The sequence below is a fragment of the Meles meles genome, chromosome 6, assembly GCF_922984935.1.
Source record: "Meles meles chromosome 6, mMelMel3.1 paternal haplotype, whole genome shotgun sequence".
NCBI lineage: Eukaryota > Metazoa > Chordata > Mammalia > Carnivora > Mustelidae > Meles > Meles meles.
The window spans coordinates 150678792-150702408 of NC_060071.1; the positions used below are offsets into that span (position 1 = coordinate 150678792).

Sequence of the window (23617 nt, forward strand, 5' to 3'; positions counted from 1 at the left end):
CATGGATCGGCCGGCCACGCGCAGAGCTTGGGAGCCCCAACTCAAGAGTCCCTCCCCTCAGGAACCGACAGGCCCCTCTGGTGTCCCCCTGGGGCCAGGCTGCAGGTGGGGGTGGGGTGTGTGTGTGTCCTGCTGAGGACAGCATGGGGCCTGGGCGTTGGCAGGCTCTTGGTGCTGGTGCTGGAGTGGGGGCCACAGGAAGGGGCAGTGGTCCTCCTGCAGGACAGAGGACAAGCACAGTGTCCCAACCCCCCCAGCCTGGCTGGTCCTGGGGCACCCCTGCTGCAGGATGGGGGCGGAGAGAAGGGGGCTACAACCCGGGACTGTCTAGGGCCACAGCAGCTGGGGTGCGGCGTCCAGTGGGCTGGAGGCCAAGTGCAGATGGTGCGCTGGGCATGGCTGCACGTGCGGGGGCGGTCAGGGTCCGGGAGGCAGCGGGCCTGGGGCTGCGAGGAGGGTCCAAGAGCCCCGGCAGATTCCTAGGCTCCCGCTGAACCCCCAGGGCTAGGGGCTCAGGTCACCTGTTCTCCAGGCCAGTCTTTGCTGCCTTGCTGGGCAAGGGGGTCCTCAGACCCAGGAAGGGGACAGGGCCAGTGTATGAGATGGTGAGCCTTCGATGCCTGCGTGTGGTGGGAGCCCGGCCAGGCAGGCCCTCCAACGACGCGCTGGTGGCCTCGACACGTTGTGGATGAGGACCACACACCCACTTCAAGGCTCCGAGTCTTTATTATTCAGAGAATACAGCGTTCCCAAGGGTGGCGCCCGACGGTGCCCAAGTGGCCGCCAGGGGGCAGGGGAGCTGAAGAAAGTGCCCAGGGCCAGGACAGATGGCTGGGCACCCCGTCCCCCTAGCAGTTACACGTGTGGTCTGCAGTTCAAGTCCCTGAGAGCCCGGCTGCACTGTCCGCAGACTTGGGGTGCCCAGGCGCCCGACACTCTCCCCAGGCCCCAGCTGCATCAACAAAGGACTGGGCACCCACACCCACACCGGCAACCCCGCACCGGCGGCCTCGGACCTGCCAGCGCCTCCCCACCCCGCAGTCTGTGAGGGCTGCAGCCGCCCAGAGGTGGACGGAGGAGGACACTGAGCCTGGGAGGAGCAGGCGGCAGACAGAGGTGTTGCTGCCCAGTTCCGGGATGGCCAAGAGGAGGTGCTCACCCCAGCAGACCCCATGGGGCTCCTGCTGGGTTCCCTGAGCCAGATGCATCGGAGGCAGCCCCTGACAGAGCAGACACTGCCCCCCGGAACCTCAGTCCCTGGGGGATGCCCAACCCCTGCCCCTCCTCCCCAGAGCCCACTGCCCTTGGGCGGCGCTGGTCCCCATGGACGGCCGTCAGTCCCGCCTCTTGCTCGGGGCCCTGACCCAGCCGAAGCCAACATGGGGCCGGAGGAGGGCACCTGGTGAGGGGCGGGCTGTGTGGCCAGTACACACAAGGCTGGGGGATGGGCAGGCTGGTGTGCCCGTGGTTACTGGTGACAGTGGCCACCAGGCCGGGCAGGTGTGGGAGGGTGGCCTTGTGGAGCCACTGGACAGATGTCACTCACCAGGGACATCTCTGAAGAGATGGACACAGAGAACACTCCTCCCAACCTCCCTCCTGTCCACCTCTCCCTGCCCTCCGGGCCCCGCTGCCTGCCTGGGACACCCCGGAACGGCCGAGGAGGCACCAGCCAGAGCCCTGGCGGGCTGGGTGCAGTCGCAGGCCTGGCCCCGTCCTCGGAGGAGCCGTGGGCCACCCGCCCGCTGCAGCCCTGTCAGAGGGTCACTGTGGTTCCAAGCCCACGGCTTGGGGGATGGGAGGGCATAGGCCCCACAGCCCGGGGCGGTACGGGCAACCAGCAGGTGCTACACACGGACACGAGCCCTGGGTCTTGGGGGACCCTCCTCTCTGGGGAGCAGGCCCCATCTGGTCACCGCCCCCACTGCAGCCCACCTGCCTGCCGGGGCCTGGCACCCAGAAGGAGGGGTCCGGTGGCTGCAGACAGATGTGTGAACACACGCGTGTGCACACAGGGAACGGCACACACAAGCACGAGGGGGGCACACACGGGAACACGCACGGCTGTGCGGGTGTCCCTGCGCGCTGCCTTCTGCCCAGGCTGGCGCTGGTTCGTCCATCCCGTTCCACCATCACTCAAGCCCTCCCTATGCGACACTGGGAAGCGGACCCGCTGGCCAACGGGGCTGGACGTGCCTGCTTGCTGCCTGGGGCCCCTGCGTGCTGGCCTCGCGTTCCAGCTCCGCAGGCTCAGGGACGGGCACGTGCGTGCCAGTGGGTGGACGTGGCCTCCCCAAACAGTCCGCACAGACAGGCGTCCAGGGCTCTGAGGCCCTCCTCACCACCTCCCCTGGCTCTGCCGTGAGGTAGTAGAAAGCCGTGTGCCCTTCTCAGGACGAGCCTGTGGTCGCCGGCCAGGCCCCGGCACCCAGGAGGGGGGTGGCCGTCAGGACTCGGCCCAGGGAGGCCCCCTCCAGGCCAGCGCCTGTGCCCTTTCGGCCTCCCGTGGTGCTGTCCAAGCCAGCAGACGGTGCAAATGCATCGCGCCCGCAGGGAGGGCCACGGAGCTCAGGCTGGAAGCAGCCTCGCCCGCAGCAACGGCGTGCCCAGCTAAGACCACAAGACGGCCGCTGCCGCACGCTCCTCCTCGGGGCTGGACCCAGCCAGAGTCAGGCCCCTGGCCCTCGGAGCATCTCGGGGATGGCTCGAGGGCTCCCAAAGGCCCTGGCCCTCTCCCTGGCCTGGGCGCCCAGGCTCTCCAAGCCTCTAGGGTGCCCCCTCCTGCCGCCCACCCGGCAAGGACACAGGTCAGCAGGTGGGGAAGCGGGGGCTTGAGGTTCTGGCCCAGCCGCTGCAGCCCGTAACCGCAGATGCGGGACAGGCGCAGACGGGCCTGTGTGTCCCCCTCAAGCCCACACATGTGGCCGTGGTGGCCGGTATACAGGGCATGGGCCACAGCCCAGAGGAGCCTACCAGCTGCTAGCCTGGGCCTCATCCCTGACCAGCACCTTGACCCAAGCCTAACCCAAGCCTGACACCCCACATGCCCTCCCGCCCACATGACCCTCCACACCACAGCCTCTCCAGGGACGTCCTTCCCACCAGCCCTTCCCCCCAGGCCCACCTCCAAGCCACGAAGGATCCTGACCCTTCCTGCTTCAGCCAGACCCTGCTCGCTGCCATCTGCCCCAGACCTCACTGCCAAGAGCCCCACCTGCCCATCCAGCCTCCCGGGGCCTCCTCCCCATTAACTTCCCTCACCTCCGGGCCTTGGCCCCTCCGGCCACCCTGAGCGCCTACCTCTTCTCTCAAATCCCCCTCCCCTCTGCCAACGCCCCAGGGGATCCCCTCCCCTGCTTTGCAGGTCTGGCTCTCCCGCTAGCCTCTGCCAGAAACCTGCTCTGGCCCCGGCTCCCAGCGGAGGCGCTCCCCCTCACTGAGCCTGCCTTGAAGCCTGCCGCGTACACCGTGCTGCGCTGGCGGCCCTGGGTCCCAGATGGCGACCCGGTCACCTCCAAAGCCACAGCCACCCCACCACACGGGGGTCCTGGGGGCGCACCACCCTCTGTCCCTGAATGGCACAGCGAACACCCCAGAGCCAGACGGCCAGTGCCCGGGGCTCCCTGAAGAGCCACTGTGGCCCAGCCCTCCCTCCCACGAGGGGCCCCGGCCGGGACAGCCCACGCCACGCACAGGCTCAGGCACTTCTTACAGGGGCAGACGTGACGGGGGTGCGGATGAAGCCCGAGCCGCGTCCCCACCGCGCTTCTGACAACGGGGCCAGGGGCCTGAATGTGCTCCCCCACCACTGCGGGCCGGGCACCCTGCTGTGGCCTCCCTCCTCCAGGGCCGGCCACAGAGCCCGGCGGGAAAGCACAGGCCACAGCCTCAGCGGGTGTCTCGTCTGCTCAGGTAGGTCTTCCTGTTCCACGGACCGCACGGCCCTCTCCGGCTCTCTAGGGCCCAGGACGGGTGCCGCCAAGGACCTCAAAGTCCCTGCCTGCAGACTCAGCCACACTCCGGCCTGGACACAGAGGGCTGAGCCCTGGGGAGGTGATACGGCCTGGCTTGGCTGCTGTCAGGGGGGCCAAGGCTGTGGCCTCGAGGGACAAGAGCTCCTGCCCTGCCTCCCCGGCCACGTCCAGAGCAGCGATGTCCACACTCGGGCCCTCAGAGTGGTCCCTGGGCCTTCAAGTGGCGGGGCTGGGCCCCCAGCCGGTGGGGGCAGTGGTGCGGCCAGGACCCTTGGTCCGCCATCCCTCCACAGACCCTGACCAGGCCCCCGCTCAAACAAGACGCCGCTCTCCTGACTCCAGCTCGGGGCGGGGTCAGGCCAACCACACAGGCTGCACAGGGCACCCCTAGGGCCGCTAGACACCCGACGGTCCCTCATCTGCGGAGAGCACTGCTGACTCCGGTCACCGGCGGCGGGGCCATGCCCGGCCAGGAGAGGCCGGTCCGGCTGGAGCCGCGGCGGCGGGTGCAGCACTTCTCAGCCCGGGAGGGGCGGGGGCCGAGGCACCTGGCTCCGCAGGGGCAGCCCCCGTCCAGCACTCGCTTCCCAGAGCGGGCCTCCTCGTGCCTCAGTGTCCTCCCGTGGGCAGGACGGTGCCGCCTGCCAAGGTTCCCGGGCCACAAGACCCACATCAGACCAGACGTGCAGACACCGGCCCAGTCCCCTTGCCGGGCAAACGCCCCTCACGGCGCTCCAGACGGGGTCCCGGCAGCAAGTGCCACGGAGGTGCTGAGCAGCTGTGGTGAGGGCTGCGGGGCTGCGGCTCAGTAGCCATCATCTTCCTCGCCGTCACAGCCATAATCTGTGGGGCACAGAGGAAAGCCGTGGGCACCCTGGGGCGGCCCCTCCTGGAGGGCTCAGGCCCCCCCTTGCCGTGCTGTCTTCCCCTGCCCGAGGCCCTGGGGCCCGGCTCCCGCTGGCCAGGCAGCCCCCCTGCAGCCTGGAGCCCATGGCCTTCCCAGCGCTCGGGCTCCCCACACGGACACACCGATCTACGTCTTGGTCCCAACCTCCATCCGGAGTGAGAGAAGGTCTCGCTCGAAGCTGAGAGCTCTGAGTTTAGGGCTGGTCAGGAGCAGGGCTCGTGCCTTTTCCTAGGAAGTAACCCCCACCCCCACCCAGGGCCTGTCACCCCCCAACCAGCCTGCAGGGTCCCCTCACCGTTGCCGCCCATCATCTGCAGGGCGCTGACGCAGGGCTCCCCGTCCTCCTCGTCGGGGTCCTCCTCGTCGGGGTCCTCCTCGGGGGGGTAGGACACAGGCCCGCTCTCCACCACCGCCGTGGGCCTGACGGGCTGGGCTCCCAGGGTGGGCGAACTTGGGAGCAAGGTCTGCAACCGGGGCACAGGCTCTGGGAGGCTGCCTGCCCCAGGGGACGGGCATCACAGCGCCAGCCGGGGCTCCCAGCACCCACTGGCCCATCCCGTCTCCTGGCCGCTTCCCAGCCTTCGGAGCCCCCAGGCAGCCCCTCCGTCCAGCCCATCCATGCTCACGAGCAGCCACAAGGCTTCCGTTTCGAGGCCACGGGCCTTGCCCAGCATGTGGCTGCGGCTCAGGCCCACTCCCTGCCCCCCACTCCCAGGGCCCCTCCCCTGCCGCCCGCAGGCCTCGAGACCACTGTGCGCGGGTCAGCAGGGCCCACGCTCCCTCCCTGCCACGGGCTGACTGCTCAGTGGCTCACAGACACAGTCCCCGGGCCTCTGTCCCGGCCGTGGCCATGCAACGTACCTCCCCCATGGCTGCCTTCTTGGCCGGCTGGGTGGACACCATCGGCCTCAACCTGAAAGGGAGCACAGCGTGGCAGCCTCCGTCCAGGCCACGGCCACAGGTCGTGAGTGCCGGGCCCAAGGGTGAGGATGAGGCCCCCCCTCCCCAACTCTGCTCCCCCAGACCCCACGCCCAGAACCCGGACCCCCCCCCCCGGCACTCCCCCTGAAGTCACGCCCCCTGGCGGAGCCCCCGGCCTCCCGCTCCCCGCCTGTCCCAGCCCAGTCGGCGTTCTGCCCCCTCTGCTGGGGCTCACGCCCACCCGTGCCCCCTCTGCTACGGCGTATCCTGTGCGCACACACGCCCTACGTACATGCCACACAGAAGTGCGGGAGTGACCGCACCTGTCCCCTCCTGACAGAGCAACGGGCCCAAGTTGCCACCCCACGGGCCAAGTGATAAGAAGCCCGAGTCCGACCCCTCGCGGGGCCACGGCACAGCTCCGGGAGTGGGGGTGGGATGGGGACAGTTGCCGGAAGCTAGAAATCGGGGTTTTTCTGTGAAAACTTCCTTTTTAACGTGGGTGACAAAGCCCCATTTTAGCTCAGCTGCTATACCGCTGCACGGCAGATAGCCCCGGCAGATACGATGCTCGTCACTTGACGAGTACAAACCTAAAACGGGGCACCAGGGGCTCAATGTGCAGAGCGTCCGACTCTCGGTTTCAGCTCAGGTCGTGATCCCAGGGCTGAGGGATTAACCCCGTGCTCTGCTGGGCCTGAGTCCTTCCCGCCCCTCTCCTTCCCCAGTTCTCCGCAGACTCACACTTGCGTGTGCTCTCTCTCCCTGCCTCCCTAAAACAAGTTTTTAAAAGTGACCTAAACCTGGACTGCCCTGGGGCTCTCCGGGCCGCGGCCAGCTGTTTGTGGTCAAGGTTGGGGGCGGCCGGCTTCGGCCGCAGGGTGTGGGGACGGCAGGGAGCCGCTGCAGTGGGACATGCCTCCCCTGGGCTGTCCTCGGCCCTGGTCCTCCCTACCTCGCGAGAAGAGGCCAACCGGGGGGATCTACCTCCCCACTCCCCACGCTCCCGGGGAAAGCGGCTGGCTCGCCCCTCCCAGCGACAGAACTCAGCCTGCAAGCCCCTCCTCAGCCGCGCGCCCCACACACAGACACGGGCCGGCCAGGGCCGCAGGTGCAGCATGGGACCCAGACGTCTGCTCCCAGCATCCAGGTGGGGAACGCAGCCCCCCAGGCCTGCTGCCCACGCCCAGCACAGTACCTCTTCCCCACGCTGCTCACGGGGTCAGTCCCGCTCCTGCTGGCAGGCGTCTTCCTCCGAGACAGCTTCCGGGCGCCAGCCCGCTCCTGGGGCTGCGTGTCGCCCCCCCGCAGGCTGCCCCCGCCCTTGCTGTTGAGGTCCTGCAGCACGCTGTAGTTGATCTTGCTGGAGATCTTCTTCTGCTCCAGCATCTTTTCGATGGCCTCCCCAGCTGTGCTGGCCTGGATGGGCTCCCGTCGCTTACAAGACTTCTTGGGCTCAACGGAAACAAGGGAGTTACCGCCACCTAGGGACCTGCTAGGTGCCTCGGGCGAGGTGGGGGCCCTGCCAGCTGGCCCCCGACAGGGAGGGGCCGGGCAGCCAGCATCTGCCAGGGAGCCCCGCCCCCAGGAGCCCAGGTGTACAGGGCTCTGGCCCAGGCCCCCCAAGGACAGCTCCGACCTCCTCCTCAGAAGGGGGAGGCCAGCCCACATCCCTCCGCTGCAGAGCTGATGGCAGGGCTCAGGGTGTGGGGCCTCTCAGGAGGGGTCGCCTGCAGCCAGCGCTGCGAGCTGCCCGCGAGCCCACCATGTGGACACCGGGCTGTGCTGGAACGCTGTCGCCACCCGAACAAGGCAAAGCAGGGTGCGCGCCCCGGACAAGTCACCCAGCCCGGAGGGCCCTTGTCCTGGCTGCGTGCCACCCACAGGAGCCTCAGCCATGCATCTGGCCAGCGCCTCCCCTGACCTGCGGCTGCCGACTACACCACCAGGGGCCTCGAGCCCAGACCCCAGCTGCAGGTCCACCCCCCGGACAGGTTCTCAAGCAGACCAGCGACCCATGCTGCGCGCATGCCCAGCTCCTGCCTAGTCCCTGTCTGGCCACACAGAAGCAGCAAGTCATGCCTCTGTGACCACCCACAGGACAAGCAGGCTTTCCCCGGGCCCAGAGTGGGGGGTCCCAGAGCTGGAGCAGGGCCCTCAGTGGGGGTCCCGATGCCCCAACTCAGCCTAAGGACCTCCCCAAAGCTGAGTGTGCATGTGGCCAGGGGAGGCCAGCACCGTGCAGGACCCGGTGTCTGGAGCAGCCGCCCTGGGAGTCCGGGCGTGGCTTGGGGAGGGGCAAGGTGGGTCTCCGTTCCCGAACGAGCCTCACCTTGTGCTCCTTGTAGATCCCCAGCTCCTTCTCCTTCGCGATTCTTGCCTCCTTCTCTGAAAAGCCCCCACGGCAGGATGAGCAGGGGCCCCACAGCCCCGGCCCCCGGGCGGGTGGGCAGCCGCTTACCCCTCTGCTCCCGCAGGTACTCCGCGTTCTCCCGCATCCACAGCTCGGCCTTCACGCGGGCTTCCGCCTCGTTCAGGATGTACTGGGCAGAGCAGAGCGACACGCTCAGGTCTCGGCTGCCAACGTGCCTCCCCACGGACGAGCCAGTCAAGGGCGGGCCTCTGACCCGCAGGCCACGGGCTCTTTACCGGGAGCCAGTCAGCAACACCTGTCCTCCCCAACCCCTGCCGAGGCCGAGAATGGGGGCCGGGCCCACACACCGGCCCGCGGGCACAGGAGCGGGGCCGGCCAGAGTAGGCAGACATGGGTTCTAGGAGCCACGTGGCCGCAAGGGGGATACCCCGCTCGCGGGAGGGCCTGTGGGACGGCGGCCCGGTACCCTGACCGCGCAGAGTTCCGAGGAACTCACCCTGTCAATCTCCAAGTCGTCGATGCCGCTGAGGTCCAGCTCGCCGTCGCCACGCGCGCCCGCTACGGGGAAGCACAGCGTCAGGTTCTGCGGAGCAGGCGCAGACGTCCCCGGGGCGGTCTCAGGACCCCCTCCAGGATAGGAGCCGCCTCCTCTGGGACCTCGGTTCTGGCCAAGGGCTAACAGCAGCCCCCTTGTCGCCGGCAAGCCCAGCCCCCTGCATGTGCCAGTGCGTGGCCCACAGCCCAGGGCTGCGTGCAGAAAGGACTCTACGCTAGCTCCAGTGGACCTGGAGGCTCCCTACGACGCAGGCACCTTCGGCACAGGAGCGTGGCTGGTCGGGCTCTCTGCTCACTGGTCCAGGAGTCGGGCCCTCAGCCAGTCCTCAGTGATGCACTCGGGACATCCCCAAACCCTGCTGGCCACCCCCCATCCCCCTGGGTCAGCAGCATAAGCCGCACAGCCCAGCAGTCGGGGCAGCCTCTGACCACCAGGTGGCCCGCCCACACCCAGCAGCCCAGCACCCCGCATGCTGCGGCTCTGCACTCAGGCCCTAGGCAGGGGGCCCTCCCGGCATTCCCACACCGCTCCTACCCTCCGTGCCCTGCCTCACTCCCTCAGCTCCTGCAGAATGGTCTCTCCTGGCCCCAGGGCCTTTGCACAGCCCCTCTGTGGAATGGTCTGTCCCACTGTCAGGGCAGGCATGTGATACACGTCTGTACAGAGCACCCTTGGGGGGCCCCCGGCACACAGGGGCCAAGCCCTGGGCGTCCAGGGGCGAGGCAGGGCCTGTCTGCAGCCAGGAATACCTGGGGGAGCCAGTCCCGGCACAGAGCCAGAACCTGCTCTCAGCAGCAAAACACGGCAGAAGCAAACCGGCCTTCCTCCTGCTCAGGCCCCCCCGCTGCAGCGCCAGAGCCCGGCGGGTGAGGCTGCCCACGCGTGGGGCTGTGCCCACAGGCAGCGCTTGCCTGCAGCTCAGACAGATGCAGAGGGACAGGCAGGAAGGAGCCTGCAGCCACCACCCAACCAAGCCACGGCTCCGGCCCAGCCCTGAGCCAGGGGGCCGGCGCAGGAGGGGTCTGGGGGCAGCGGCAAGCCCTGCTGGTACGCAGGGTGTCCTCACAAACTGGGATCCTCGACGGCCCCCTCCGCCCGGCACGGGGGAACTGGCTAACGCCCCGTGAGGCTGCATCCAGCGGCACCCCCCCCCCAGATGGCGCGGGGCGACCTGGACCCAGAGCCCGCGGCCACAGCCCCCACCCCACCCCCTCCCCATCCACCCCTCCCCGGGCCTCCCCGGCACTCACTGGGCTCCTGGCTCTGGGAGGAGATGCACTCTCGGATGGAGTCCGAGATGCCCAGACTGGCCGCCGTGGGCAGGGGGCCGAGCAGGGACTCCAGGGCCGGGGGTCGGCTGTCCCCCTCGGGGCCTCCTGCCTCCCCAGGGCTGGAGGAGACGCCGGCGCCAAGCAGCTCCTGGTAGAAGTCCTTGTTGAGGTGGCTGGCGACGGCCTCCAGCTCCTCGTCCTCGGGGTCCTCCTCACCAAACAAGCTGGACGTGGAGTCTTCCACGGAGCCTACGGACACAGCGTCACACACCCTGTGACCCGGCAGGAGCCGCAGCGCCCCAGCCCCGCGCCGGCAGACGCGACCGTCCAGCGGCAGGAGACAGTCCACCGCGTCAAGAGGCTGAGCCGCACGTTGCCGGAGGCGGCCCCACACCCAGGTGCCCGCGGGGAGCCCTCCGCCTACACCCCTCACGCTGCACAAAGTCACTCAAGACAGACAGGACGGCTGAGAGCACCAGCGCTTCAGGAACCGACGACAGAAAACGTTTGCGGCTCTGTATCGGGCACAACTTGCGGGCGGGACGCTGACAGTCCCCCTACACACCCCCGGCAGGACCGCGGCAGACTGGGGCGCTCTGCCCTCCCGTGAGCGCGTGTCCGCAGCTCGCCGGGAACGCTCAGGGCTCTGCGTGAGAACACACGACCGACCAAGCCCGCGCGCAAGGCCCCAGGGCGCCATCACCGCCTGCCCTGCCGGGAAGCAGCTCCCACCCCCCTGTGGGCACACGGCGCGGCTGCGGGAAGAAGGCGGGCGGCTTCTCCAAGACCCTGGCCCGTGCCCGGCAGCCGACCCAGCAAGTCCGCAGCTCGGCGCGTGCCCCGGACACGACCACGTGCACGTCCACACGGACGCCGGCACACAAACGTTCCCAGCACGTGTGCAACGACCCAAACCTAGAACCACCCTGAATGTGCTCGACCGGCCACCTCTCCTGCACCATGGACAGGGGCCCACACGCCGACCCGCGCCGTCACGGGCAGCCGGAGGGCAGTCAAGACACACCGCGCCGTCCCGTGGATGCAGAACTCCAGAAAGCACGACTGACTCCGTGGGCAGAGACTCACCAAGGGGCTGCATCTTCGCGTCGCGCTTTGTGGAACGAAATTTGTGAACGTCGCCCAACACAACGATTAACGTTCAGGACGTACGCCCCAGAACGCCTCCCCCTGCTTTCCAACGTGAGAGCTCCCGGTAAGCACGGAGACGCACGCAGGCACATCACGTCTCTGTGAACTTTTCTCTGGGGGCGAAAAGCCATCCAGTTCCTTATGCACAGGAAGTCGTGTGGGACGATGGTCCTTCCCGGTACCCTGTGCGCCCCCGCCCTAGGGCCAGGCCTCGGGGATTTATGCACCCTACACACCCACACTCCCGTCCCACAGGCTGGGCCTCGGGAGCACCTACAGAGTCCGGCCTCCCCACTGGCCTCCTTGCTCGCAGCCCCCGGCCCCTTCAGCCTGAGTTAGACCGTGTCACCCCTCAGCCCCCGCTTGGGACCTCCACAACCCAACTGCACCCCATGTAAGCACCAGCCTCCCCCATGCCGCTACAGGGCTCCCTTCCTTCCCCAGGCCTCTCCCGAAATATCGCCTGCCCTGGCCAGTCTCTTCAGCACTGCATGGCAGCTGGTGGCTGGGCAGGGAGCCTGGGAGCCGGGCCGGAGGGTGGCACCCAGGCCTCCTGGGTCCCATCACAGCTGGACGACCCCACCTAGCTTCGGGCTCAGTCCAGACGGAGAATGAAACGTCTGCCATCCCATGACATAGGAAAGGTCCGGGTCAGCAGACGTGGGGAGCAGGGAAGAGGGAGTGCACCCCCGACGGCCCCGTCAGAACAGGTGTGAGAAGCTGAGCCTGGGGCAGGAGCTGGGGTGGCCTGCTGGTGGCAGACCGCTGGCCAGCTTCCTCACGGCTGCGGCCGTGCACACAGGGCCCGTGCGGGAAACGGCAGAAAGAAGACCACGGGTGCAAAGCCAGGCCTCCCCAGGTGCAGAGAACATCCCCGAGGCACAGGCGTGCCAGGAACGGGCTCTGACTACTAGAGGAGGAAAGCTTCCGGCTGGGGCCCCACAGAGTCCCACGCTGCACACACGCCCCCACGTCAGAACACGGCAGTCGCCACACAGGCAAGCAGACACTGGCCACCTCCGTCCTCGAGGGGTCACCGGGCAGAGTGAGGACCAGGAGAGCTAGCAATGCCCCGGGGGAGGCAGGAGTTCACGGGTGTCCCCAACCACAGAAGGCCACAAGAACACAGCACCAGTGACACCCCCACACGTGGGGACAGGCGTGGACACTTAGAGCAAGACCGTAAGACAGATGGTGCTGCCCCAGCTGCAGACCGTACGCCCGTCCGGAGCCTCAGCCTCGAAGGGAAACGCAAGCAGAAGCCCGGGCAGCACGGAGCTCTGACGAGGCCCACAGGCTCCCTGCGCGCGCTCGGAACACCGGAGCAAAGCCCTCGGGCAGCGGCTCCGGGGGCCAGAGAGCGGGCGGGGCTGAAGGAGCAGGGCGGGGAGTCACTGACGTAGCAAACGGGGCGACGCAATGACTGAACAGTGCGGACACAGCATTCACGGGGAACAAACCACAGAGAGCCAGGGAGAGAGACAACACCCCTGCAAGGACACGAGCAAACACACAGACCATGGGGAGACCTGGCCGGGGCATCCCTGGGGGGGCAGGTCTCACTGAGCCTAGGAAACCCTATGTGCTCTCCACGGGCCCCACAAATGTCAAAGCGCTCACCAATGGCCCAGATGACACCCAGGGAAAACCGTGCATGGGCACGGCCCTCTCAGGACAAGGTGGCACCCAGCCCCAAGCCAGCACCGTGTCCTGGGCGGCACCCGGGCCACATGCCCGCGGCCACCACGGCCACTCAGCAGGGGCTGAAGGGCCAGGCCACGGCCTCGGTGTCGGGAGACGTCAGCAGCCCGGACGTTGATGGCGAGCACAAAGCAGCGGACTTTGCAGGAGACACGGTCACTCACGTGGAAAACCCGGGACGGAGCACACAGCAGCGAGGGCAGAAACAAAATTCCCGCCCCAGGAGCGCCCAGAAGCTGACCTGGGAACCTGGGGCTTCCACACCGGCAGCAGTGGAAGACTGGGAGAGACACAGCTCGGGGCAGCAGCACCAGGCAGGTGGCCTGGCCCAGAGAGCGGTTCAGGGACCCCCACGGGACGGAAGGTGTCCACTCTTGGGAGTGGGTCTGCGGGGCACTGGGCTGGGCAGGGGGCAGCGGCACCCACCCTCCAGACAGTCCGAGGCAGGCGTGGTAAGCACCAGGCTCCTGCTGAACCAGAGACGTATGGCGGGGCGCACAGACCGACACGACGGGGCCCCAGCGACCGGGCAGGAAGGCAACGTGGGAGCATCCAGGAGCCAAAGAAAGACGCCATGTGCGCGGAGACCCGTGCACGGACACGGCAGCTCTGCAATGCCCCCAGCTATGTGGGAGCCGCGACGGGGAGAAGGAAGCCCCAAGTCAGCGGGGACGGCACAGGCGTGGAGCCGGCGGTGGCAGGAAGGGGTCCCGGAGGCAGCAGCACAACAGTCCAGAATTCAGATCTGGGTGCTGAGGACCAGCTTCCCCCGAAGGCTAGAACCTAGGGGCACAGAGGTGCTGGGAGCAGCTGGACACTCAGCACAGCACGTCAGGGTCAGGTGGCGTCCGGGGCTAGGACCCTGTAAAGGAGGGCCCTGCGGCCCTGGACGGGGCAGCAGCAGACAGGGCCGGAGGCCGGCCGGTAGGGACATGAGCAGGGCTGGCCCCTCGAGGTCATGGGGGACGCAGCTGCACTCACCGTCTCTGGTCAGGTTGGCGAGGGCCCCCTTGGCCTTCGGCCGGCTGCTCTCCAGCTCGCTCTCGATGGCGTCCTGATAGCTGGAGATCTCACCTGGAGGGGCGATGGCGCACACTGAGCTCAAAGCCACGGCTCTAGGGGCCGGAGGCACCTGTCACGGTGAGGCCAGCTACTTACCTTCAACGTCCTCCAGTTTCTTGGACAGGACTTGTTCGAGCTGAAACAAGAGGGCAGACGAGGAGGCCACGTGGGGAAGCGCCGCGCTTCATGGCGCTCGGGTCCCCAGCCCCCAGACACATGCCGACGCCCGCGCCCCACAACAAGGCAGCCCTTGCCGAAGGGACTGTCCTGAGAGCACCCGGGGCAGAGCCGGGGCTGACCCTGATGGCTGTGGGGAAGACGTGGGGGCCATGGAGGGACCTGGCACCCCACGTCCGATGCCCCAGGGCTCAGCCCCTAGCCCCACCCGTCCGTCCACCTCTCCCTGCACGCGGTGGGGACACAGACCCAACCTGGCCCGTTTCAAAGGACACGGGACATAGTAATGCCACGAGATGCTGGCGCACTGCACGGCCAAAGCCCGGCCCGCCAGCGCGGGGCTCACTCACCTGCTTCATGCGTAGCTTCCGCTGCCCGGCGGTGTACGAGGGGGGGTCGCACTCCCCCTCCAGGTCGATCTTCATGAACTCGTCCACGGTGAGCTGGCTGGTTGGCGTGTCTTCAAACTCCGTCAGCCTGGAACAAGAAGGCCCTGGAGAGAGCCGCCCGGCGCCACGGCCACCCTTGGCTCTGAGCCCTCCTCGCGGGGGCCAACAGCGGGGCCCAGGGAGGAAAGACCACGTGCGCTGGTCGCTCCCATGGGGAGACTCAGAGAAGGCCCAGATGCAAGGAGGCCAAGCCAGCAGCCCTAGGTAGTCACCAGCTAGAGCTTACCCACGTCTCCCACGACCTGCGAGACTTCCAAGAATAAACAACTTTTTTTCAACAAAAACTCTGAGAGAACTAGACGTCAAACGAGCAAAATACTTTTCTATCTGCTTCAGAAAGCGCCACAGGCTACGACCTCAGATGAGAAACACCATCGCATGTGGCAGATCCGCAGTGAAAACAGCCGCAACGACAGGTGCCGGCGATCGGGCTCCGGCAACCCCGTGCAGCCCACCCACGGCCGACGCCGCAGCTGAGCTCGGCCACCCCACAAACACCGCAGCCCAGAGTGGGGGCCTGGGGGTACCCGGGCTTCCTGGGGGGCTCTCAGTGCACCCGACCTACCTGGGGCGTGGGCAGAAGGGCCGCTGCCGGTGCAGCTGGTATGGAGCCAGGAGGACGGACCAAGACCCTGGAGGGAGGCGGACAGCGCCTCGAGGACTCGGGCTGTCCTGGGTCCTGGCCAGACCAGTGGACAGCAGGACCGCAGAGGCAGGTACGGTCAGCACGCAGAGCAGGCATCTGAACCCCAGGCCGCGACCGAGAGCCACCTACCTCTTGCGCAGTGTGGACTCACACACCTTGACCACGCCGATGACCTCTTTGACGGTTCTCCGGAAATCGTGCATCCTGGCCGCGACCAGAAGTGCTGGAAAGGAGCACGACGGGGCAAGGGAGGGGGGAGGTCAGGCTTCGGGACGGGTCAGTGTGGTGAGTCCTGCCCGGGAGGCCTGTGGGGGCTCACAGCGGGGGACCCTTGCCCAGTGCTCGTGCCGCTGCTTTGCGTGCGATTACGCCACGGTGGGGAGTCAGAAAGTGCGGCATCGCGACATCCGTCTCAAACAGAGACAGTGAAAACGCATCTTCTGAGAACCCCATGTGACCCTTCAAAGCTGGTGAGCGAACTCTGAGGTGACTCTCAACAGGCACACCGGCTGGCAACAGAGGTAAAGATTCTGGGGACACGCCAGGTTGGGGAGAAATGGGAGCGGCCCTGTGAGGCGGCCACAGCCAGGCAGACTGGGACAGGCCCAGAGTGGGCAGCGCCGCGGAGTGCGGGAACGCAGGAAGGACTGGAGCCGGGGGTGGGGGAGGGTGTCCAGGAGTAAAGGCCACCATACAGGCATAAAGGCCTGCTGGGGAGGATTCCAGGCCCAAGGGCTATGTCAGACCCCAAGGCGTCAGGGACAGAGCTGGAGAACGCAGAGGGAAACTGGACAGCTTCAGGGGGCCGAGGAGCCAACCGGAAAAGCCAGGGGCTCGTCAACAGTAATGACTTGGCACTAGGAAGAGGGCTGGCCTCGTGGGAGCCCTTGAGGGACAGGACAGCTCTGGAGACAGTGGCCCCCACAACCAGCAGAGCCTGACTCTCCTGACCCCAGGCCATCCTACCCGCCCCGCAGAGACCCAAGGGTGCCTGGGCAGAAACCCAAGGTGGCCTGACCCTCCTGACCCCGGGCCTCCTGAGCCCGGCTGTCCCACTTGCCCCACAAAGACCCAAGGGGACCTGGGCCTCCTGACCCTGGGCTATCCTACCCACCCCACGGAGATCCGAGGGGACCTGTCCTGCTGACTCCAGGCCGTCCTACCCACCCCACAGAGACCCAAAAGGACCTGGTCCTCCTGACCCCGGGCCTCCTGACCCCAGGCCGTCCGACCTGCCCCATGGAGACACGAGGGAGCCTGGCCCTCCTGACCCCAGGTCATCCTACCCCCCCGCAGAGACCCAAGGGGGCCTGGGCCTCCTGACCCCGGGCCGTCCTACCTGCCCCACAGAGGCCCGAGGGCCGCCGGCCGGTATGCATCCAGTCCCTCTTCATCCGCTGCAGGAGCCTCAGGGCTGTCATGGACACCTCGTGATTCTTCTCCCCAAACTCCAGCAGGTGAGCGAAGCGCGGGATGTACAGGCACGGATCTGCCGCAGACACAGGTGCCTCAGGGCCACGCAGGCTGCGTCCCCCCTCCCCCCAGACCCCGTGGAACGTGCGTGTTCCAGCTCTGGGCGGCGCACAAACTCCACACAGCAGGATACTCGTCCTTGGGGTGACCCTCCTGCTCCTCCAACTGCAGGGCTTCCCCGACCCTCGGTGGGGGCTGGTGGCCCCCATCCCTCCCACAGCGGCCACAGGGGTCGGGCGCTAAGCCTGCGCGGGCACTCATGTGCTCATGGGCACACACAACACCTCGCTGCTGTGTCTGGCGCCTGACGGATGGCGACTGGGATAGAGCCTGCCTGCTCCCCACTCACTGGCTGAAACACAAGCCCCGGCTTCTCCCTGCCGGCCGCAGGTGCGTGGGCAGCTCTTCAAGTGACCGTACTTCTCCGTGCAGGGGAAAGCTCGGGAGGGACCCGCGCACACACACGCACAGTCTGCCCCCCTCAGTTGACCGAATCATGCGGGTCAATGGAACATCAGGGCCAGGCGTGCCCCGGACGGGATCGTGGGGAAGTCCTCGCTGAGGCCTGAAGAGGGAGTTCCCTGAGGGGGCCGCAGGCCAGCCAGAAAGCAGGCATGTGGGGCAGATGGTGACCGGCAGGACCCTGCTGTCCACCAACATCAAGCACCTTCCTTCCGCGGTCCGATCAGTTCTCCCAGCCTCCCCGCGACCACGAGGGGCCACGGGACTGAGCTCCGGCCCCTGGAAGCCCCATGTGGGCTGGAGTCGGCAGTGCCCGCAGCCAGGCGGCGGCCAGGAGAGCCTGGAGACACCGGGGACACGGAGCCCTCCCAGGACGCTCTGCCTCAAGCGCCCGGAGCGCAGGCCCGCCACAGAGAGGAGAGCCGGGCGGCGCCTCCGAACAGCGGCCTTCAACGACGGACTGTCCGGGAAGCTGCAAACTCAAAGGTTCAGCGGACCAGCAAGGGCCAGGGTGCCCGGGAGGGCGCCCCCTCCGCTAACGGTCTGACTTGGGCTCAGGTCACGACCCCCCCGTCGGGCTCCTTCGCCCTCTGCCCCGCCTGGGGTGCAACTCGCGAGACCGCACTGTAGGCGCAGCGCGGCGAGCCCACGGAGGCACAGGGTCGGTCCGGCCGGGGCACCCAGCAGCCCCCCGGGAGCGATCGGCCAGGCGACAGGGCCCCCGGGGGACGAGGGCAGTCCCGGAGGCCACGCCGGCGCGCGCACACGAGCGGCACGACCAGGCGCGCGCACCCCCGCCTCCCGAGCGCCCCGCACCGAGACGCACGCGCGTCCGCACGCAGCCAGCGAAGGCGGCGACAGCCCGGGTGGGGGGGCGCGCACGTCTCCGCGCGTGGGAAGGGGCGGGGCGGCGCGGGCCGCGAGCGCGCACGTCGTCCGCGGGGCGGGGTAGGGGCGACGGAGAGGCGTGACGCGGCGTGACGCGCAGGCGCCGGGCGGCAGGGCGAGGGCGGCCGGGACGGCGCCCCCTGCGGCCGGGCTGCGGGCTGCGGGCTGCGGGCTGCGCGCCGGCGGGCGGGCGGGCGAGCGGGGCGGCCCCATGCTGCTGCCCCTGGCCTGCCTGCACGGCCGGGTGGCGCAGTGCCTCACGGCGCTCCTGGTGCTCGCGGAGCCGCCCCCCCGGCCCCGGCGCGGCGCTCGGGCGCTCGGTCCCCCGCCGGCGCGCGCGGAGGCCGCCCTGCCCGCGAAGATGGCCGCGGAGCTGTACCCGGCCGCCGGCGCCGCGGCCGCCACCGCCACGGACATCGCCAACAGCAACGCCGCCGCCGCGGCCGCGGGCAGGAAGGGCCCGCCCTGCGCCCCGCCGCCCGCCCCGCCGCCGCCCGCGCCCGCGCCGCCCGCCCCCGACAACAACAACTTGGAGAGCCCCAGCTGGCAGTCGGTGCACCCGACCCTGCGCGAACGGTGAGCCGCGCGCCCCGCGCCCCCGCCCCGGCCTGACCCCCCGCGCCCCGCGCGGCCCCCGCCCCGGCCTGAGCCCCCGCCCCGCGCGTCTGCCCTTTGCAGGAACGCACTCATGTTCAACAACGAGCTCATGGCCGACGTGCACTTCGTCGTGGGGCCCCCGGGAGCGGCCCGCAGGGTGCCCGCCCACAAGGTGAGTGCTCGCCCGGCCCGGCGGGTTGGCGTTCTGCCCTTCCCGGCCCGGGGAAGCGGGGCTCGCGGCCTCCAGGGCTCCGCGGGGGCGGGGCGGGGCGCGGCTCAGGGCAGCTCCCGTCTCCTCCGCAGTATGTCCTGGCCGTGGGCAGCTCCGTCTTCTATGCCATGTTCTACGGCGACTTGGCCGAAGTCAAGTCGGAAATCCACATCCCGGACGTGGAGCCCGCGGCCTTCCTCATCTTGCTCAAGTAAGCGCGCCGCCTGGGGCGCAGGGAGGGGCGGCTGTTGGCGCCCTTGGCCAGCCGGTGCTCCTGCTGCTCCGGCCAGGCCCCAGCGGCCGCTGCGGAGCAGCCCGTGACGCAGCCCCCGCCCCCGCACAGGTACATGTACAGCGACGAGATTGACCTGGAAGCTGACACGGTGCTGGCCACTCTCTACGCTGCCAAGAAGTACATCGTCCCCGCTCTAGCGAAAGCCTGTGTCAACTTCCTGGAGACGAGTCTGGAAGCCAAAAACGCCTGCGTCCTGCTGTCACAGAGCCGGCTGTTCGAGGAGCCGGAGCTGACCCAGCGCTGCTGGGAGGTCATCGACGCGCAGGCCGAGATGGCTCTGCGGTCTGAAGGCTTCTGTGAGATCGACTGGCAGACCCTGGAAATCATCGTGACGCGGGAGGCCCTCAACGCCAAGGAGGCAGTGGTCTTCGAGGCCGTGCTCAACTGGGCAGAAGCAGAGTGCAAGAGACAGGGCTTGCCGGTCACCGCGCGCAACAAGAGGCACGTTTTGGGGCCCGCCCTCTACCTGGTCCGGATCCCCACCATGAGCCTGGAGGAGTTTGCCAACGGCGCGGCCCAGTCGGATGTCCTGACCCTGGAGGAGACGCACAGCATCTTCCTGTGGTACACGGCGGCCAACAAGCCCCCGCTCAGCTTCCCCCTGACCAAGAGGAAGGGCCTGGCCCCGCAGCGCTGCCACCGCTTCCAGTCGTCCGCCTACCGCAGCAATCAGTGGCGCTACCGCGGGCGCTGCGACAGCATCCAGTTCGCCGCGGACAGGAGGGTGTTCGTCGCCGGGCTGGGCCTATACGGCTCCAGCGCCGGGAAAGCCGAGTACAGCGTCAAGATCGAACTCAAGCGGCTGGGGCTGGTGCTGGCGCAGAAGCGGACCAGGTTTGTGTCGGACGGCTCCAGCAGCACCTTCCCGGTGTGGTTCGAGCACCCCGTGCAGGTGGAGCAGGACACCTTCTACACGGCCAGCGCCGTCCTGGACGGCAGCGAGCTCAGCTACTTTGGGCAGGAAGGCATGACGGAAGTACAGTGCGGGAAGGTGACCTTCCAGTTCCAGTGCTCCTCGGACAGCACCAACGGGACCGGGGTGCAGGGTGGGCAGATCCCCGAGCTCATCTTCTACGCCTGAGGGGCTAAGGGGCGGCGCGGCCGTGCTACGCTGGGCAGCAGGAGGATGCCTCTCTGTGCGGCCGGCCCCGCCGGGAAGGGACATGCAGGGGACGGTGTGACCCCGTTGCCCCCTGCCAGTTGCCTTACTGACATCATTAAAGGCTTCGCCTCTTTCTATCTCTCTTGTCCGTAGTCAGCGGCGGCCTAGAGCGGGAGCCAGAGGCTCTCCGCCCGGCGAGGGCCCGGGGTTCTGAGTTCTGGCTGCTGGGTGGCCCCGGGGGCACAAGGCAGGCTTCGTACTGGCCCCTCCCCCAGGGCCCACAGCACCTGCTTTGTGGGCTCTGCCATCCCTCCCGCCCCTGTGAGTTCGCGGCTGTCCCACGCTTAACCTAACACCTTCCCTTCAAACCAAAATTGGGAAAAGTCACCGCAAACAGCCCACATTGAGCTGCATTTTCATAACGGGGTTTCCACAAAACAAGAGCCACCAAGAAGGAAGTGCGCAAGGGACCAGGAAGCGGAGACACACTTTGCCGCACGCCTACGAACGGCGTGTCCCTTCCAGCACACAGAGCGGCCTCCACAGCTAAGCCATGCTTCCTGCTTCGAAACAAACTGCCTCCTGGGGGTCGCCTGTCCCTGTGTGTGTCTGTCCGTCAGCTTCCACTGTGGGGCTGGCTTGGAATGCTCTAGAAGAAGCCGGGTGTCTGCCTGCATCCCGTTCCTGAGGCCTCCCAGCCTCAGACAAAGCCCTACTGGAGGACTCCTAGGTCTGAGGGTGGAGGGGCGTGGTGGGGCTCTCTGCCGGCCCAGGGCTGCAGGCCCCGGATGGCCCCATGCAGGCAGGCTTTGGGGTAAGACAGGCTCTCGGGGCCCTTGGACTCTGTCCTCTCAGGCTGCACGCACTCTGTGGACAGTTGCTCTGTTTCTGAAAAACCTCAGCTTGACCCCCAGAGGGAGGGACTGTATCACTCGGCATAGGGACGTGGCCTCTTGGAAGGGGGTCTAGCCTGGCCTAGCTCTGTAGCCGCACCCCTCTCCTGACCCACGCCGCCAGACCCCAGCTTCCCAGCCCCAGGGGAACATCCCGCACCCCCCGCCCACCCCTCACCCAGCTGCACTCTGATCCTTGAAGCACACATGTAGAGGATGATGGGTGACACCGAGCAGGCTCCCACTGGCAACTGAACACACTCCTCTCGGGAAAGCCCCGGGGAAAGCAGAACAGGCTAGGGACGCCCCCGCTCCGCCCATTGGGGTCCTGCCTGCCCCGGGACATCTGCCCCTGGCTGTGCTCCCCAGACAGTGGACAGATGGGGCCTGTTTCCCTCCGTGGCTGCCTCTACACCTGCCAGGGACTGACCATGGGCACGCTGCATTCAAGCCAGAGAACACCAAACTGTCGGGCTCTCGGCTCCCTCTCAGACCTCCCTTACTGCCTGCAGAAGCCCCCGTCCCTGCACAGGACCCTCCCACCCCGAGCTCCGGCCCGCTGCGGCCCCCCGCCAGCCCCGCCGTACCTATTGCTGGCGCGTTGATGCACAGCTCTCTTGCCAGGAGGAGGAAGGTCTTCCCCAACACGTACACGTTCACCTGTGAGGAAGAGGCCACAACTGAGGAGGGCATCGGGGTTTGGGAAACGTTTGCTCAGTTCCTTACCCATGCGTCTCACCGTTCAGTCCGGCAGATCCCACACCAGAGCTCCTGGTGCTCCTGCCCGCCCCAGTCGCCACGCCCACCCCGCTGCCCGGTGCCAGATGACGTTTTCAGACCCTGCCACGGTCTCAGCAATGACCTCATCTGCTAAGAGAAACCGCTGAAAGCGGTGTGCACGCCCCCAGTTCACTCTATAATTCACATCGGTATGCACCCCTGCGTGCTCCCTGCGGGCCGTGGCCTCAGCCCCTTGTTGGGATCCTTGTCCGTGTCCCTGTGGACCCCTCCGTCCTGGCCGTAGGTCTCTGCAGGTCTCAAGGGCTGCCCCTGCCCCCAACTGCTGCCGTCAAGTCCAAAGCTGCTGTGGAGTCCACTGCCCGGCCAGGTTCCTGGCAGGCGGACACGGGGTCTAGGATTCTGGAGTGCAGACCACCACCACGGCCAGCCTGGGGTTTCATGCAGTCCCAGGCCGCGTGAAGGCCTGGCGGGGGGCCTGTGGGTTAAGCGGCTTCTGAGCCGTGTCTGATGGCAGGCATGGGAGAAGCTGTTCCGTGTGGATGAGGGGCACAGTTGGGAAAAGCCTGGGCTCAGCCCCTTCCGCCCAAGCTGGAGAGAGGCCTGGCCCCTGTCCCTGGGACTTGCAGGCCTCAGTGTCCTGGCCCTGGCCCCCTGCCACTGGTCTCCATAGAGTTCCTCTGCCCCATCCAGCCTGGCCTGTGAGTTCCTGAATGAGGACCCCTTAGCCTCGTGCCCAGGAAGCCACCAGAAAAGACCAGGAAGAAGAGTCAGAGGCGCCCGTCGGGGGCTCCCAGGCAGCACAGACAGGTTCCTCCGGAGGAGATGGAGGGGCGGGGCGGGCCGCTGCACTTCACACCTAGGCCTCCTCCTCCCTTTGCAGGGCTGGTGGCTCCCGGAGCCCGACTTCTGAAAGGAGTCTGCCCCGGCCTGCCCACCATGGTGCCCGCACAGTGAGCGTGTCGGTGTGTGCGCGTGGAAGCGTCTCCTCGCAGCACCCCGAGCTCCTGCACCCTCCTAGCCCCGTGCCCATTGGGACCAGGGTGGTACTCACCGGCCCCTTCCCGCTGCAGCAGAACCACCCCGACCCGCCGCCCCCGCACATCTCCCACATCCCTGACCCTGGCCCAGGCAGACGGAGACCTGCCTGCGACAGAGAAGGGCTCTCTGCACGGTCAAATGTTGGCCCGTGCTTGGACAACACACGGGGTCGCCGCCGGGCACGCTGACGGTCATCGGCAGGCGTTAGAAACAGTGACACGGACACTGAGGACCCCTCCCTGGGTTTATGGCTCGTCTCCAAGGAGGCGGCCAGTCACGGCTGGCTGTGGCTGGCCAGTCTTCCCGCTCCCGTCCACCAGGCAGATGGGCTCTGCACGAAGACAGCCGAATGCCCCTGTGCCAGCCACAAGTTCATGGGGTGTCAGGACCCCCCCAGTTCCTCCCAGGGGGTGCTCAGTGGGAACTGAACTCTGAGCCTGTGTCAGCCCTTGGGAGCCCCGCACCAGCCTCCCTCCGTCCTCGCTGGGAAGCCCAGGCAAGGACACGGCGCGAGGAGTGCGGGGCTCCCCCGTCCCAACAGGTCACAGACCGCATCGGCAGGACTCCCCAGAGATGCCGTTTATACACACACCCGGGCAGCCTCTGCTCACGCAGAAGGCAAGCTCTGTCAGCGCGGGGGCCCCGTGGCATGTGGGGCACCCCCACCTGACCAAGCCTTCCTCAAAGGCATGGGATCTCTGTGGGTCCCACACACACCCTCACACGGGGT

At 67.8% G+C, this 23617-nt stretch overlaps 2 protein-coding genes across 5 annotated transcripts in view; one reads left to right on the forward strand and one right to left on the reverse strand.

Moving 5' to 3' along the window:
* Nucleotides 1-707: 707 nt before the first annotated feature.
* The window catches only part of BRF1 (BRF1 RNA polymerase III transcription initiation factor subunit), a 46561-nt gene continuing 23651 nt past the window's right edge, over nt 708-23617 (reverse strand). Inside the window, exons 5-18 of one of the 4 annotated variants that reach the window (XM_046010416.1) lie at nt 21696-21768; nt 16527-16676; nt 15317-15410; nt 14443-14569; nt 14012-14051; nt 13835-13927; nt 9983-10252; nt 8673-8734; nt 8264-8345; nt 8135-8190; nt 7001-7251; nt 5743-5794; nt 5177-5345; nt 708-4817 (exon numbers count right to left, since the gene is read on the reverse strand). In XM_046010416.1, coding sequence (XP_045866372.1) covers nt 4780-4817; nt 5177-5345; nt 5743-5794; nt 7001-7251; nt 8135-8190; nt 8264-8345; nt 8673-8734; nt 9983-10252; nt 13835-13927; nt 14012-14051; nt 14443-14569; nt 15317-15410; nt 16527-16676; nt 21696-21768 — 1557 coding nt within the window. In that variant the 3' untranslated portion in view covers nt 708-4779. Of the gene's footprint in view, nt 4818-5176; nt 5378-5742; nt 5795-7000; nt 7258-8134; nt 8191-8263; nt 8346-8672; nt 8735-9982; nt 10253-13834; nt 13928-14011; nt 14052-14442; nt 14570-15316; nt 15411-16526; nt 16677-17327; nt 17900-21695; nt 21769-23617 lie in introns of those variants that run through there. The other 3 variants (XM_046010415.1, XM_046010418.1, XM_046010419.1) reach the window with 3 other exon arrangements.
* Nucleotides 18132-20352, forward strand: BTBD6 (BTB domain containing 6). The gene is made up of 4 exons (XM_046010420.1): nt 18132-18586; nt 18689-18779; nt 18911-19029; nt 19162-20352. Exons 1-4 carry the CDS (start codon nt 18222-18224, stop codon nt 20192-20194), a joined length of 1608 nt encoding a protein of 535 aa, XP_045866376.1. The 5' UTR covers nt 18132-18221; the 3' UTR covers nt 20195-20352.